General features: G+C 41.9%; 1 protein-coding gene across 3 annotated transcripts in view; it reads right to left on the bottom strand.

The window, feature by feature from the left end:
- Positions 1–4,013: 4,013 nt before the first annotated feature.
- The window catches only part of CCDC186 (coiled-coil domain containing 186), a 35,389-nt gene continuing 21,519 nt past the window's right edge, over positions 4,014–17,883 (bottom strand). For all 3 annotated transcript variants that reach the window (XM_054637714.2, XM_054637716.2, XM_054637715.2), the window contains exons 7-16: positions 17,696–17,800; positions 17,260–17,358; positions 16,491–16,577; positions 15,582–15,724; positions 12,914–13,169; positions 12,156–12,345; positions 11,081–11,161; positions 9,848–10,058; positions 8,600–8,819; positions 4,014–7,908 (exon numbers count right to left, since the gene is read on the bottom strand). In XM_054637714.2, the coding sequence (XP_054493689.2) occupies positions 7,825–7,908; positions 8,600–8,819; positions 9,848–10,058; positions 11,081–11,161; positions 12,156–12,345; positions 12,914–13,169; positions 15,582–15,724; positions 16,491–16,577; positions 17,260–17,358; positions 17,696–17,800 (1,476 nt within the window). In that variant the 3' untranslated portion in view covers positions 4,014–7,824. The remainder of the gene's footprint in view (positions 7,909–8,599; positions 8,820–9,847; positions 10,059–11,080; positions 11,162–12,155; positions 12,346–12,913; positions 13,170–15,581; positions 15,725–16,490; positions 16,578–17,259; positions 17,359–17,695; positions 17,801–17,883) is intronic.

The following is a 17,883-nucleotide window of genomic DNA, read 5'->3' as shown; positions in this document are numbered from 1 at the left end:
TTGGGGACATTTCTATTGTTTCAGCTGCCACCAAAGGCAAGGGAAGCTAAATCACATTCTTCAGTGTGATTTTGGGAGGGAGTTCACCTGCCACTGTGCCCTGGCATTGCTTGTGGTTGCCTGAACATTGTCCTTAACGAGGGACACGCCACAGTGGCTCTGGCATTACAAGGTGACAACTACCTGCGAGGTCTGGGCTCTGTCACCAGCCCAAGCAAGGTCGAATCACTTCGAAATACTTGACTGATCTTTCAGCATCAACAAGCAGCCTTGGAAAACTGCAAGGAAATTCTGAGAGAGGGAAATAGTTTGACATAATTGAGGTAAACAAAAAAAAGCAATCTGCCAGCCTTGAGCTACAGACCTACTGCCAAATCTGCCACATCCCCTTTCCAAGGGCTTCGTGCCTCTATTTTTGAAGTGCCTGTATGGTAGTGTGCCCTGCTGGCAGGAGATTTTCTTAATGCATGTTTGGTTTTGGGGTTGGACAGCCCAAGAAAGACCACGAGGGCTCCCAAGCACAGTGTGCAAGGTCACAGGTACCTGGATTGGTGGCTGCTCTCTTTAGTTGGTTTATGCCACAGAGGCTTTCCTCTGCCAGTCCTTGCTGATGGAAAACACCTGCTTGGCACGAGCTGGATCTTTCTAGATCCCAGAAATGTCTGATTAATGCCAAGCAAAACAAGGGGCTGTGGATTCTGGGGGAGGTTTGACCTGGAGCTGTGGATGGGTTTCACTGCCAGCTGTCCTGCCTGGCTCAGGGCACTCTGGCTGCACAGCACAGGGGGTGTGGGAGCTGTGCAACCACCTCAGACAACCTGCAGGTCACAGAGCAGCATTGCCAGGGAAAACAAATATCCCTGTTTGCCTCAAAAGGCTGAGCCATTACCTGCAGTGCACCAGGAGCTGCTGGGACAGCTGGGGGAGCAGGTGGACAGGCAAAGCCCTCACTGTGGGACAGCCTTGTTCCCTGTGCCAGCCACCCCCAGGGGTGTGAGAGAGCCCTGGGTCAAAGCAGACACATGGCAAGGGGAAGGGACCAGGGGAAGGGACCAGGGGAAGGGACCAGGGGAAGGGCATCACTATTCTGGCTGTCAGCAGCCTGTGTCACTCCACAAGTTAAGCCCATGAGAAGGTGACAGCTGATTTCTCATTTTACCTCATGGATGAAGATCCCTTCTCCAGAGGGGTGAAGCCCTTAATTATTTTCAAGAGTCCATCTAATCACTACTGCTCTGATAATCCAATTACTAAGGTGAGGCCAGGGCAGTTGATTAGTACAAGCCACTTACAGCATGAAGAGGTCAGAGCTCTGAGACCAAGTTTGGTTTTTTCAACCTCTTTGAAGGTTGAACTTGAAAAGTTTTCAGAGAATTTGCAGGACCACAACACAGGTCTAGGCTGGCCAGCACAAGGTCTGTTTTTTCAGGCATATGCTGCTTTTACCCACAGTGTTGATATGAGTAATTCTCACCTTCTTCCTCTCCCCTGTGCTGGGTACTGACAAGAGTTAAAATAATTTAAGGTCTATCATTTTCAGAGTATTTTTAACCACTTCCTTTCACAGTGCAGCCTCACAAACCCTTCAGTCTGGCTGCAGATCGCAGCTTGAATAAACTGCCTTGCATTTGCACCCTGCTTCAATCCATCTCCAAAGGCAGCAGCAGTTCCCAAAGAACTGCAGGCTGGATGGCCCAGGGCAGTGTTTAAGCACACACCAACCACCCCAGAGAGAGCAATTGTGCCTGCTAGGCTGTGCTCACCTACCTTGTGTCAAACAGCAGTGCACTTTGGTCAGACCTCACAGACTTTGTGCTTTTATTTGCTGCTTCTCCTTATTCCACACACACAGGATTATTTTAAAATAGAAACTTCTTAAGAAGCTCTTAGACATCCATAGGACTCTGCCTGTCAGTGAGCAAGGTGCTTCCCTTGAGGCATTTGAGCAGCCCTGCTGAGATCAGTGGGCAGCTGCACATGGTCAAGAGCCCAGAGAAACCCAAGGGCCAGAGGATTTCCTGACTATAGGGCACCCACTGGAGCAGAACAGCAACAAACACACAAATACCTAACAGCACATTTATACACAGTTAGATGAGAACAACTTGTTCAGCAGCACTCTGCTACTGCAGCAGTTACATTTATGCATGCAAAAATCTCACAGAATCTGGCACAGACCCACTGTGGTTTGATGCAAAATAGCCTAAAAACAACCGCAGCAACAAAACCTCCAGCAGAGCTTGCTATTAAAAATCCCCTTAAAATAAAGCAGGGAGAGAGAGAGAGAGAAAAAAATAGCAGTGATGATTTCCTCATTCACAATCAGCCAGAGGAGAGAACTGCTAGCATTTGGTTAGATATTTATCACACAGTAGCTGCAGTATCAGCCTGGTTTACTTCAGCACTGAGCACTTTACATGTGCCATGAGAGCCCTTCCTCTGCACAGAGCTCAGCTGGGTCAGGCTCAGACACAGACCCAAAACAGGGCTGGGAAGTTGTTTGCCATATGGCCACTTGCAAATAGCACCAAAGCCAGAATTAGTATTTGAGGAAGTTTAGCTTGAGACTGTTGTTTCCAAGTGGCAGCATTAAATACCCAGGAAGCACAAATAAACCTTGATTTTTGGTCACATCTGTCACCAACAACTGTACCTGCTATCAGTGGAAAAAGCTGAAAGAAAAACTGAGATGCAAAACAATTTCAGTATGGGTTATGCAGGTAACTATAACCAGAAAAATCACTGGGAGCCCTTGGCCTGGTCCTGGGAAGCTTGAGGCTCTTTGCCATTAAATTTCAGCAAAATATAGGACAGCCCCCTCTCTCATTTAAGGTACTCTGGGAGATACTAGAATAAACTCCATAAATTATCACCTTCACAGTATTCTTTTTCCCTTTTTCTGGCTCCCTGCAAGGACAGGACAAGACAACCCATATCAATCCATTCCCAGGTTTTTAATAGAAGCACTGCCAGCAACAAGACACGATCACTTACTTAGCCATGAGAGTATTCTCTCATGGCTAAAAAACTGAAAAAAAACCCCTAAAAAACTAAAAATCAACTCTGTTAGATCTTTACAAGAGAATAAATAAATCAGAGGAGCAAATGTGGAGCTGCAGGCAAGGTTCCTTGCTGCTGGGATTGTGGGATTCCCAAAATTCAGGCTGTGGAAGGGAAAGGCAGCGAGGGCACTGGCAGGGCCTGACTGCAGCCCTTGACTGCAGCACAGCTGTGCCTGCCCAGCGCGGTTCCCAAGGGATGAACGCCGTGGCAGAGGTGTTTTCCCTGGCTCGGCTGTTCCTCCAGCGGCAGTACCGGAGAAGAAAGAGGCACTGCCACCTCCTGTTAGCGGGTGCAAGCGGCAAGCAGGGGCTGGGGCAGAACGGCAGCACTGCTCGGATTGCCTGGGCACAGTCACACCCACCCGAGGGCAACGAGAAGGGCTTTGGTGTGAGACGATTTTTAGAAAGCTGGGAAAGCACGTCTTAGAAATAGAAAGAACAGAGAACTCAGAACTAGAAGCAGCTGCAAAGTCTGAAAGTAGAAAAAGTTGCAATAGTATAGTAAGGACATGAAACAATAGCCTTAGTTTTAGGCTTAGCTAAGATAGACCTTAAGGCTGCAGAAAAATATGCTTAGCAAGATAGTAGAATGTCTTAAGCTTACTTAATTAAGCTTACTTCATTACTTAATAATGAAGTATTGTATATTGTTAATAGAAAGAAGACAAGTAAGCACTGTGTGAAGCAGGTGTACGTGTACTTTTAGTAATTGGCTAGAACAATTGTCTGTAAGCTTTAGCAATGTGCTATTGGTTAGAAAGTTTTAAAAATGCTCCATAACAAAAATCTTCAGCTGTTGCTGGTTGTACACGAGCTTTTGCCATCTTTCTATTGTCTCAACTATGTAATGAGGCCAATGCTGTGATAAAAGCTCACAGAACATATCCCTGCAGTCCCATTCTGTTAGTGAAAACACCTCCCAACACCATAGTGGGACAAATCAGACCCAAATCAGGCTTTCATACATTTGTATGTTTATTATTTCAAAGTACAGTATATACAGAAGGTATAGCAATACCTTTGAAAACTTTATACAGAAACAGGTATCTACAAAATGAAATCAACAAGACATTCTGTGTACAGGACTTACACACATAGATTGGAAGAATCGACAGTTTCAGTTAGAACATGAAAATGGGGAAGGAAACACCCATCTGGAAAAGCTCTAAATACCACCCAGCTCCCTCTGCAACACAGGCACCTGTCCCTGGACAGGTGAGACAGGGCACACCTGATTCCTTGTGCCACCACTGCTGGCACAGGAAGGGTGAAGGCCCCTTGGACAGGCCTTGCCCTCTGAACCCCTCCCTAGATTCAGGTCTCTGCAGCATGTGGACACTCAGGTTTACACTTGATGCACTGGAAGCCAGACATACTGGTTTTAAATTTTTCCTTTTTTTAGTTATGAACCAAAACGTTGCAATTAAAAATATTTTTAGAGAGATACTACAGGTGTTGCCAGCAACAAGTGAAGATAATGAGAAAATGTTCAAGGAAGAAATCAATCTCCAGTCTTCTGGACATTATAATTAAAAATATTGCACAAGTCTGTATGGCAGCAAGCCAGTGATTTCTGTAGCACAAAACTGTATTCTTCAGGTCAGAGGATCTGGCTTCTGACAGTGACAGTGCTGAATTTTACAGAGGGTGGAAAAGCATAGGCAGCTTTCTTGTAGGGCCTCTAACAACATCTGTTTGTGCGATGTTTGAATGAAAAGAGCACCCTGAGTATTTAAGAAACAGATGTTTAAGCTTGTAAGACACAACCAGCCACAAGCTTGGAATTTTCAAAAGCAGCCTGTGGCAATTCCACGTCTAATGGGCACTGAATTTCAGTGACAGGCATGTAGCTAAATGCTCCAGGCTGCCTTCATGATTAGTTTATCAATTCACCAGTTTGTGTCTAAAATTCAGTTCATCTGAGGACAGTTTTCAGTTTCAGGTCCATAGTACAATTTCCAAAACAGGGATAAGTGGGATGAGATTGCTACACAAGGCTCACACCCACCCCTGCACCAGCTGGTGCTCACCTGTGAGAGCCACCCCACAGAAACACCTTTGCACAGCAAGTGTGCTCAGTGCTGCACCAACAGCACCACACTCCTGACAAGCCACCCCACAGGAACAGGGCCAGCAACATTTCATGGCTGACACATCACTGCCTCTCAAAAAGGAGGAACATCCTTGTGCCAAGTCGCTGTGGCTGACCCCACCAGGCACTCATCACTCACCCACACCCCAGGCTGACTGGAGAGTCACTTGCCAATGTGCAAGCCAGAATGACTTTCCCATCTCTAACAGATATGTTTAGAATAACACCTGTGGATGACAGCTTTGGTCCATGAAAACAGCGTGCACAAAAAACAACGTGGTATTTTGGCTGCTTTGTGTGTCTCCATAACCAAGGGGGGAAAAAAAAAAGTCTGAGAAGTTATTAGTGCTACAAAGAGCCAGCAGCATTTCAGCAGGGCAGGAGGACAGCTAACTAGGTTTCTCAACTTAAAAGGAGAACAACCATGCCAAAAAGAAATAAGAATTTCCACAAAGCCATTGCACTGATTCCATCTGCACCACACCCCTCCTTCATTCACACTGTACACCTGGAGAACATACATTAAAAGATTACAATATTAACATGGTATCTAAAATACTGGAGTCAGTCATCTGAATGCCTGAAAACATCCAGAGATCTGGTACATTAAAGCATGAAAACACAAACATACAAGAGCTAAGCTATGTTTTAGCATGCAAATTGTTCTAAAGTACTTTCTCTCGGCAGAAGGTCCAAGCTCAGTCATGATCAGCTGTCTGTTTGCTTCCTGGAAGCTGTGACAAATCTGTTTCAGCACAGCCAGGTATTTGCCATTTCACATCACTTAAACAACAGTAAAGCAGAAGTAGTCCCATGACTGGACTGGCCCAAATTTCCTAACATTTCAGATAACCACTGCTCTCAGGAATTAGAAAAATAGATGTATAAAAACCCACCCAGATTAAAGGCTTGCAGTTTCTATATAATAGTTGCTCAGATTTTAAACTATATTTGCTCCCATTCTCCCTTTCCAAAGGGATACTTAATCCTTTGACACTGAAGGGACCTGCCATCCCAAACTCTTGAAGCTCTCTGGACCACAAACCAGGTCTTGATCCCACAAGGATTTTCAGAGATGCCCATCTTTAAACTAACAAGGAAGTCCCACTGTCTCAAACCAAACTATCCCAATCAAATTGGGCTCTTTTGCTCAGTTTGCTTTATTACAAACCTCAGGCAACTCAGTGGCATGTGGGAAGGGAGTTCACATCCCTAAGTCACCCAGATGTCTGATCAATTCTCCTCCTCTGTGCTGCCAAATTCAGGTCCCTCATTTGGTGTACGATGCAAACAGTATCTGCAGCAAGACAGATTCTCCCCACACCCCCTTTTTTGATTAAAGTAGCTAAAGCATTGCTATTGTAACTGTACATTGACTTTTCATGGCAATAGGAAGTTCAAGTATTTAAAAACCTGAAGTATGTATTTACAGGGTGATCTGATCAATATATTTTGGTCAAAAAGTGACAGATGCAGAAACTGTGCATTTACTGCTGGAATAAAGGTATTTCAGATCCTGTGTATTACTTATCCTGGAATTAAAATGTGAACATGATGTTGTGATTAACCCAAATCTTGTCTCCTTGATACTCTTCCTCCATCACCATCTCAGCCACTGAAGGATTAAGTAACAGTTTTTAGTTACTTCCACCAACTAATTCTTCACAACAGTAAAATCAAGCAGTTGCACAGATTTCTGTGCCACTTTCACAGTCCAACTATTAAAATCCCATTTAGATCTATTTCTTACCATTATTGTCACCAGTTGGTCTAGCCCCAGCTAATGAGAAAATTTATTGGCTTCCATTTGTCTTTGAAAGCAGATGCAATCACCATGTCTACATGTACTTACATAGATTTACAATGGGCAGCTTAAACTCCTAAATGCTGTTAGTTATGCAGAAGCCCAGAGAACTTTATTAACCAATTATCTGTTATCAGACTTCTTTTGATCCCTACGTCTAAGGATCAAGGGTTTACAAAATTTGCTGAACTGACATTGGTTTCAACTACATGAATTCAAGAACTGTTTCAGAACACTTTCTAATTCCTTAATTGTACTGTTGTTTCACTCCTCTGGAATAAAGAAATCGACCAGTTGAATGTTAATCTAAAGCAGAAAATATGCAATATCATGGTCACCACTTAAAACCCAAAATTTTGTAACAAAGTATTCTTCCATGCATATGTCAAAAATGCTTAATCAACCCAAAGATCAGAAATAATATGCAAGAAAGGAAATAAATGTCTTAAAGCCCTTAAAGCTCAGTAACACTGGATATGTTCAATAGCAACTAAGACATAATTGGCTTTATTTTTTTTTTTTCAAGCTCCATCATTAAGAGACTGATTAATTACACAGTGCAGAAATTAAAATCTCATGGCAACTCACTCTAAACAGTCTGCACTGCAATGCATCTGTATTTCAAATAGAAGTTTCAGATAAATGTAGTGTGCAGTGAATTTCAGCAGTGCCTCAGGCTGGTCCTGGGTAGACAGAACCACACAGATGCCAAACCCTGTTGGTCTCTCACACGAGTGAGCCTGTGTGGCCAAAGGCTTCTTCTGCAAAAACCCAGATGCTTGTGCTGGCAGGCAGAATGTAAAACAGTGGTCTGTAGCACCTGCCTTTTCTGCATCTTCAGGTTGGTTAGTCCCCAGAAGTTTTAGTTATGTCTGCTTTATTCTCTGTTCCAGTTCGTGCTTGTGTTTAATAAGCCGTTCTATTTCTGTTCCTAGAGTCTGCAGGTTCTCCTTTGGGGGGGGAGAAATGGTAAGATAAGTTATACAGGGAAATGAGTCCATCAGCACAAATGCACTAATAAGTCAAAATTACTGCTTATGTCAGCAGGTTGATACTTTCAAGTATCCAGAACAAATGCAAATGATTAGAGTCAGAAAAAAACAAACTCATTTCAGTAAGAAACTCAAAGCTCTTGGCAAGTCCTTTTTTGTAGTTACCAGTATTCTACAGGATGTCTAGAAGGTAGAATGCTAGTTCCCCTAGCATTCAAGGGGAATGATGATTACAGGAAGAGATCTCCAGCTTGTGCAGAGCCCTGCAGCCCAGCTGGCAGCCTGCACACCATTTTCCAGCCTGCCACCTCTCCCTGGCCAGCAGATGTGCTGTCCCAGGAGCAGAGTCTGTGCTCCTGCCCCACATGCCCAGGGGAGAGCATGCAGAGACCCTTCCCTGCTGAAGGCACAGGCACTCCAGAACTTATTTCAAGCAGCAGCTCATTAGTGCAGCATACTCTGAGGGTCTTACACTGGAGGTACATGGCCTCATGTCACATAACTCCCTGGTTAACCCTAATTTTAATCTGGTGCTACCAGTGGCACCAAATCACAATGAGCTGGCTTCTGAAAAGCCTTTAACAACATGCAGTGAAGGGAGCACCTGAGAACCACAACAATGTGCAGAAGAACTGGCACAGCTACTCACCTTCAATGTAATATTCTTCAGTAATGTGTCTTCTAACACAGCCTGAAGCTTCCTGTTTATCTCTAAGGAGAGTTCCAAGGTGAGCCCACTGTCTGCAGGGTGAGATGTGTACAGAGATGCCATGATCCCCCCACGCCTGCTCAAGTGTACTTTGTTGAAGTCAGAGGCCTCTGATGAAAGTGTTCCGGCTTCTTCCCGCAAAATGTAACTCTGGATAATTCTGGAGTGAAAAATAAACCAGCAACATCACAGCATTACAAGGTGAGAAGAGTCAGATGCTGCCGTGACTTCAGATTCCTGCCATAAGTAATTTTATTTTCAAGCAGTACTGTATTACCAAAAAAGGAGTAAAAATTTACTCTTGCCATTTCTATGTCAGAGGAAAACCTGAGATACCAACAGTGATACAGGAAATGCTGGTAAGCCAAGAGACTACAATGTGCAGGGTTTACTTATTTAAAAGTATTTTGAAAAGCTACTGGGACAAGAAAGGTAATGTAAAAAGTCGACTTTTCTTTGCTCAAGGACTCCAGACATGGAATCTTAGGCTTTCTACACATGAGAAAAAAAATTACAAAGCCACTTCTCAGGAGTCTTCCCAAGCTGTGATCATGTTCAATGGTACCAGCTGGGCATAAATGTATGGACTCATTAAGCAAGGGCTGTTCCTAACAGGCAACTGCACCTTCCAGAAGCAGCTTTATGCCAGCATTTCTTACCCTCCTAACTGAAGTTCCAGACATTATCCTGTAAGATGAGATTTTCATTGAAGTGGAATCTTGTCTCACACATTAACCACTGACCACCTTTGGCTCAGATACATCATTTGTTTGATGTGTATACCAGAGTACCATCTGGAAAAACGCAGATTCTCCTTCCAAAACAAACACAATCAGCACCCTTTTAAGCACATGAGGAGAATGGACTCTTCTGTTAGCCAGTGGCAGCAGTCCACCACAAATCAGCTACCTGCTGACCATTCTGCTACCAAAAACCCACTTGTGCCAGTTTATTCCTCCTGAAAAAATGCAGTAATAGTACTAATTGCCAAAAACCTGGCAATTACTGTAACTGCTGGGAAAAAAGAAGGAAAAAAAAAAACCATAAAACTAATTCCATCTTGGAAATCTAGTGTCACTGCAATATTTTTACTGTTTTAAACATTTTCACTAAGACAATTTGTTTCCTTACTTGTCTAGTGCATCAGCTCAACACTGAAAACCTGCATGAACAGAACACAGAACATACTTGGTTTTTTTCCTGATTTCCTCCACCAGCTGTTTGATGTGATCCTCCATAAACTCCATCTTCTCATTTTTCCGAGCATGTGCCTTCTGCAGCCTCAGTATTCTTTCCACCAGGACAGCCTTGTCCACCTCTGGGAAGCTGTCCACAGCCACTGCAGAGCCAGTGTTCTCGGGTGAGCGATCCTCGGTGCTGCTGCGCGCGTTCAGGGACCCTGCCAACACCACAGGGCTTGGAAAAACTCCTCCACAGCCTACACCAGGTGAGGAGCCCCCAGCAGAGCAGAGCATGCACTCACTACCTGTCAGGAGCTGAGGATACCTGCCCCAGCATGCCAGTTTCTCTTGATGTTAGTGGGGTTTTCTCGAAAGGATCCTTGCAGTGTTTAAATGAGACAGGCTGGGACAGCGCTGCAGTCCCCTCCTGTGGGTGCACTGCCTCTGGTGTAAGTGTGCTCCCTTCAGGAATGCTTATTCCCACTTAAAATTTATTTTGCACAAGACTGAGCTGATTTTAAATGTGTGTTTTGGAGTAAACTAAAATTACAATACTATGAAAACTGTACAGACTCACAAAAGCCCTACATATAAACACTCTGCAGCACTGATTACTTCGAGCTTGCAGTATTTACTTTATGCTGTTCTTTCTAAGCATTTGTCTCTCTCACACAGTGAGATTACAGGACATCTGGACAGACCTAACCCAACTTGAAACCTAAAGATATCAAGGAAGGAAACATGCTGTTTTCAGTGCTAAAGATCACTCCTGTACTTCTACTGGATAGAAAGTAATGAATATTACATAAACCCACTGATGTCTCTAATGATGCTAATTGATTTCTCATTTACACAGTCACAACTGTCAATAGGGCAATTAGACAATGTTGGACACCACTGCTCATTTTTATTTTGCCTCTAGCAGCATGTAAAAGGAGCATGTATAAACTGGAGTCCTCTTGAGCTTCCTCCAGACATAAAAGCAATAAAATGAAAAAGGCAGGTATTTAAAAAGAACCAAAATATATAAACATCATAAACATTACACTTTAATCTCATAATAAGCATCTACAACTGCAGTCAGTCAAGTGCATTTTGCTGCTTAGAGGCTATTTTGTCAGTTTTAATGGGAGGCTGCCCACACACTGCATATGCACAAACCACATAAAGAGCAAACACACTGTGGCAACCTTGTTAAGACTGAAGGGCTGTTTGGCAGCCCTGCTATGTGCTCCATTACCTGATGAACTGGAACGGCTCCCCATGCTGCTGACTTCTTTGTCATAATTACCATTTTCCATCTGATCCAATTTCCTCCGTGCTAAAAGTATTAACAAAATGATGATTACCAATAGCACAGCAAGAAATAAAAATTACAGTGTTACCCAACATACAGAACCTGTAATCATCTCTGACCTGCACTAATTTAACATGATGTGACAACTGAAAGACAATGGTAGCAACTAAAAGTAAAACCCAAGCAGCACCTGGAGGTAACACCCACCACGATCCCTGCACACTGCTGTGTTTGCCAGTTGAAGGGGTAATGTCATATATAGGATTAACTGGGACCAGTAAGACTTCAATATGATTTTACTTTTGATTAGGTCTGCCATGTAAATCCCTACTGATGTTGGCAACTCTGTTCCAGCATCTCATAACTGTGCCACTGCAGCAGTACTTGTGCCAGAAGCACCACTCACTCAGTAGGGATCAAGAGGGAAAGCACACAGCTGTTCTTATATGCACAAAAAGGGACACAGAACTTGTCTTGCAAAGTGCCAATAGGATCTCTTCTTTCAAACACATTTGATTATCTTCAAATCTATTTTCTACTCATGCATTGTTGGGTATTTGATGACTTCTATTTGTAGACAAAATTAGTCATCAGTCTCTTCATATGCACCTTTAAAAACTGAAGTGGTCTGTTAAAAAAATAACCAGCAATTCCTGATACAGTCAGCAACTAGGTAACTTCTGAATATACTCCTACACAGACCAGGATCCATATCTACCTACAGTGACATTTCAGTAGTCAGATATATCATAACAAAGACTAACCTCTTTTGAAATAAATATTTCATTTAAAGTCTAAACCCACTTCAGAAGTTACATTTTAGATTGAAAATTAACACAAAGGCCTGAAACTGCAGTTTCCACAAGGTCTAACTTGCTCACTGTCATTGTCTCCAGGGACAGGGAGAGTTTGAAGGGTGACACTCAAGCAGTGAGCACATACAGACAGGACCTGAATCTCTACCAGACACTGAGGGGGTCATAGATGGGGCTGTCTCATAAGTGACAATAATCTCCACCTAGCTGAAGTTGTTTTGTGAGGTCTTTCAGGTTGGCTGCGTGCTTGCGCTTCTGGGTAGCCAGGTCATCCTTCAGCTCATCCACGTGGGTCTTCAGGGCTGACACTTCCTCCTGCTCTGAGGCCAGCTGAGCCTGCAGGGCCTCTACCTCTGACTTTCTCTGATCCTCCTCCTTTTGTAACCTGATGGCCTGAAATTGGGATGTTATTTTCAGTCATACACAAAAAATTCCAGCCTAACCATAGTGCATGCTCAACATTCCTAACTGCACTTTAAACCTGGGAATCATTCACACTTTACATTTATTATTTAGGCTGAACACTAGCATTTCACATGAATAGTAAGATTCCTCAACTACCTCCAGAACTTCTACATGATACAGTACAAAGTCACATCACTTTCCATGACACACTAAGTTTATTAAAAATTACATTTATCTCATAACACAAACAGGACCTGAGGAACCACTTACAGTAACAAATTTCACAGGCAAATTAGAACCTTTTGTCTGTTTCATTTCATCTGAAAGTGAACAACTCTCTGCTCCCAAAAAACCAGAAAGAGCAACACAGCGACACCTCCTCATTCCAGGGCAGTGTGCCTCAAAATTTCTTTCAGCCTGGGAACATGAGGTGTTCATATCCCACTGCTACTAATGACAAACTCAAGGAGAAACTTCAGTCAGGTAAATGAAGATACAAGGTGGTATTCATGTGCTACATCTTTATCTGCAAAAACAAAAAGCCCACTGTACTCACCAGATCATCTTTAGCCTGTTGAACACACTCCAGCTGATTCTGCAGCTCTCTTTCACTGTAAGAAAGCTTATCCAACTGGCTCTGTAAGGAATTGTTTTCAGACTGAAGCTGTGCATTCTTACTGGTTAATTTCTCAGTGAATATCAATAGCTCAGATTCTCTTTTCCGACTACCTTCAATGTCCTTCTGAAGATCAGCAACCAGAGAATTGAAACCATCTATTTCTTCCTTTAAAGCATTGATTTCTTGTTCATCTCTGTCAAAACAATTGTATCACATTAGGGATAACCTGAGCTTAAAGATACAAGTTTATTGCAATAAAAGCATTCAGGTCAAGTCCAAATAAGGCAGGGGAACAATTAATGACCCTGGGGTAGCTTTTAGTCACTGGATCATTTTAAATGTCAAGGGAGTTTTCCCTTTGTTTCACACCACCTGCAGTGCTGAAATGACAGATTTCTGCAGCCCACAGAGGACACTCAGGCATTAGCTCCTCAAGGAAGGCCAGCTCTCCATTTTCAACTTCTCCATATGACCTTCAGATCAGGGCACAAACAAAACCCTCAAAACCAGACCTAGTAGGTGAGAGGAAGGTTTGCAACCCAACAAAGTGGCCAATCTGTAAGAGGCCTTCTCTTTAGAAACAGGGAAAAAATGCAGTTTGGATTTCTCTAGGACAGCAGTATGGTGATTCCTGACATGTCCTTATCCAAGCCCTGCAGCTCTGAATCAAAGGACCTGTCATATTCCACCTACTCCTCCCCCAAAACAAGTCCTTCCCCTCTACAGAACAAGTTTTTGTTTCTACTGAAAGACTCTCCCATCCAATTCATCTGAGTAAAAAATGCTGCATCTTCACTTATCATCAACATTTCAAAGTGTTTGAAATGAATTCCAAAATGTAATAGCTCTTAAAAATGTTACAGACTAAAAACCTCCCTCTTATTTGCTCTTGCCATATTAGTTCATTAATTCTTCCATCATCGAATTGGATACACCTTTTCTAAAGCTTTACTTTCTAACATCACCAGAAAAAAACCTCACCTTTCTCACAGGGAGTGTGTATACTCAAATTTAAAACTAAAATTAAAATTACACAAAGCAAGAGCACACATCTCATTTAATTTCCTGACCGACAGTGTAATTATGAGGAGGATCAATTCACTTTAAATCAACAATCCTGTACTGTTTGCTTCCCCAAGAAGAGCTGAGACCCAGTCATCTGTGCTGCAAAGTATCTCACCTATAGCTCCCATTTAAAAACCTGTGCTAGAAGGTTGCATGCATGCTTGTATTTTACATTTTCAAATATGTTGTTTCATCATGACAGGAGAAAGCTCTGCCTAGCAGTCAGAGTTGGATCAGACAAAATTAAAGGTTTGGACCATTCTAAAAAAGATGTCTAGATTATCCTTAAATTTTGCAAATGAAGGAGACCAGGGAACACTGAGGTGATCAGTATCCAGTTCAGCCATGAAGTTCTTCCCAGCATTCAACCTAAAATCATATTCCTCCAGTGAACAAACATAGCTGAACATTCAACATAATACAGCCTTTATACATTTCAGGATGTCTGCACTGAAATTGAAATAAAAGACAATACAAAATTTAATGTAGGGATAATAAATGTTGTATGGGAAGGATACTCAAGAAAAAAAATCCAAATTGAATAGAAATGGGAGACATATTTAAGCATGTCTCAATTACTGAGAGGAAAAGATAAGTGGAAACACACATTTGTAGTTTCACACTTTGATCACAGTCACTTTAATTCATTTGTCAAGATTCCAAGAGAAAAATAACTGTTAGTGATCCAAGTGCAGGCTCCAGTAGCTTCCAGCACAGAGCAGTCCCTGGAAAGGCTGAGAACACCATGACAATACAGGTGACAGGCACACAGCACACAGCACAGTGGCTGATTTGCTAAGCCGTGAGGAAAGCCTATAACTATGGAAATACTTTACAGTGATAAATAAAAACTGTTTACCAGAATGAGAGGGACAGACACACAGGGGTGGTTGTGCCTATCTGACATTTGTCCATCTCCATTTATGCAGCACCACTGGAACCAGCAGAGTGGCCAGCATTTGTATTTCCCAGTCCATGTGTTCCCCACAGGCACAGGACCATGCTCAGACACTCCTGAATCGTGCATGAGCCCAGCCCTCCCCTGACATTATTCCCCTCACATTCTTAAATGAGTGAACTTCAACACAGCAGAATGAATTCCAGCCCATTAGAAAGACAAGTGCCTCATGCTGTCTGAATACAGCATCTCTCAAGTAAGTAAAATTCTTTCCATTAAATACTTCCATTCATCCATCACAATTTTAAGGCAATTTATCTTTCCAGTTTAATTGCTCCCCTCCATCTTCCAATAAAACAAGCACTGAGCAGACACCTAGAAGACAATTTCCTGTAGAGTATGCTGGAAATCAGGCACTTGTTATTCTAATAATGAGAGATGCTAAATTAGATTTATCAATCTCAATCCCCTTGGTTTGTATGAGGCCACCAAGGTTATCTTCAATATTAGCAGCACTGATTTGAATAAAGACAGGCATTCTTCAAATTACAATTCATTTAAAGCATCAATAGCTTCAATAAAACAAACCCTTCCACATCTCCAATAATCTTTTAAATCATTACTCATAGTGCACAGCTGTACCTCTGATGCTGATCCTGCAGCTGATCTACAGTTTTGACTCTGTCCAGCAAATTCTGAATTTCACTTTTCTGTCTGTTTATTATTTCTTTATACTTGGATAACTCATCTTCTGTTCTTAAGCGCTCATCCTCTAGGCACTTTACCTAAATGGAAAAACAAAAATAAATACAACCAGAAACTATTTAGTTTCACAAACGTCAGAGCTAAATTATTCTGATCACATGTCTAGACTGTAGTACAAAGTTCATGTGTTAATTTTTTGGTGGTTCCAAGTAACTTAGACCAATATCCCAAAGTATTTCAGAGCTAATAGAGTCAGAAAAACAAACAAACAGAATTAAATTCAACAAGCATGATTAACATTAGTTTTGCCCAAAGGCTCAAACTTATCAGCCTAATGGATCAGGGTCCACAGATATGACATTTCCCCAGTTACCAAGGCATTTATTCTGTCTCACTCCCTTTTTCCACAGTCCTACTGAGCTGCTCTGGAGAGAGGGACTGGCATGCTATTCTATAGACTGTCCACAAATTAGGGACAGCATGACCTCCTTACCAGAGGTCAAAACTTATGTCACAGGTAGTATTAGTATTTTATTTATAATAAATTTAGAAGACTTAAAATATTTACAGGATTACAAATCTAAAATGTTTCTCAACTTTTCAGCCAAATGAGGCACACACAATGAAGCAAAATACTGTTGTGTTACAGATCAGCTCCTACTTTCTAAAAAAGGCTATGCAAAGTGAACAATTAGAGATTCTTTCTAGTCTCATGCCAGCCAATCTCTAATCACACTCTTTATTCATGAAGAAGTAAAAGTACAATTAGGAGTGGAATGTATTCTTGTTCCAAAAACCCAGCACTGTGCTTTCAGCCCCACCCCAATCCAACTCAGCACATTTTACCTTTGTTCTCAGTGTCCGAAGCTCATCCATGCCTTCCTTAAAAGTTCTCTTCAAGTCTTCCACTTCTTTTATTTTTGCATGATGCACCTTTTTAGAGGGTAAAAAGCTCATTAAGAAAAGTAAATGTACAGTGGCACTTCTTCAGAAAGGAAAGCAAAACCTCAAAGCTTCTTTATTCTCAGGAGAACTGAGAAGAAAACTGAGACTGCACACTCTGGTTTTAGGTACACAAATCCATGGCACAACAGGCCCTAGGAAAGCTCTGAGCAAACTGGCACTTGGCCACCTCTGAAGAGTGCATGTGCACAGATGAGCTGTGAGCAGACACATTAATGATGTGTCTGCTCTGAGAGTTTCACTTTGGGGCTAGCAAATATCTACAAAAAACAGAGGCTGGCCCTTGTCTCTCCTTGCCATACATCTTAGCAAAATACTGGTCACAGAAAGGCCTGACTCAACAGAATCTGTGCTTTTAATTACAGCAACATTCATGTTTATAAATGAAAGAGAAGTTATTTCACCTTCACTATATCATATTTTCCCCCAAACTTTGTTTTTAAAAAGTGAATCCAAGGTAGTACCTGAAGATATCCTCCAGAAAAGCAGTGCTAAAGGGCACACACCTGGGATTTAGTATCAGACCACCAAAAAAGACAAAACCCAAAGAATGTGGCATAACTGCAAGCAGCTAAAAAAAAATAAGATTCTCAAAATTATAATTTCATGGAATTCTTAATCACAAAGTGGACTCCACACAACACATATTTACCTCCAGGTTATCAGACTTCTCCTGAATTTGTTTCTCTAGCTCTCCTTTAGTTACTCGGAATTTTGCATCCAATTCATTTAATTTGATTTCTTCTGACTCCTAAAGGGATTGAAGAAATATAAGTAGAGTTTTATGTTTCCCTTTCTATTCTATGAGTGCACAGACAGCTTTTCACTTCACTGAGTCTTTTCTCTAAGTGCACCTCTGATAATCCTGACCATGCCAAGAAAGACCCCCACACTGCATGCCAATCAAGATAAACATTTTCTCTTTTATTTAACAACTTTTCAGTAAAGTAAAAAACCCATCCCTATTCATCTCAGCTTTGGAGCTTGCACAGGATAATTCTTTCCTGCTACAGCTTAAGCTAAAAAGAAATGAAAAAGAAGACTCAGGCACTAAACAAGAATTTGACCTCTTGAGAAAATGTGCTTACTTGATAGGATTTTATCATTTCTTGACAGTTTTTCCTTATCTGATCTCCTTCTTCTTTTGCTTCAGTTAATTTTGTCATTGCATCTTTGAGGCGTTCTTTGGTTTCCTACAAAAACAGTAATTAAAAAAACAGGTTAAACTAGTAAAATCCATTTACTTCATCTGAGAAGCATATTACTCATAATAAAA

This window comes from Agelaius phoeniceus, chromosome 9 (assembly GCF_051311805.1).
Source record: "Agelaius phoeniceus isolate bAgePho1 chromosome 9, bAgePho1.hap1, whole genome shotgun sequence".
NCBI classification, from domain to species: Eukaryota; Metazoa; Chordata; class Aves; order Passeriformes; family Icteridae; genus Agelaius; species Agelaius phoeniceus.
This window is presented reverse-complemented; position numbering and strand designations above follow the sequence as displayed.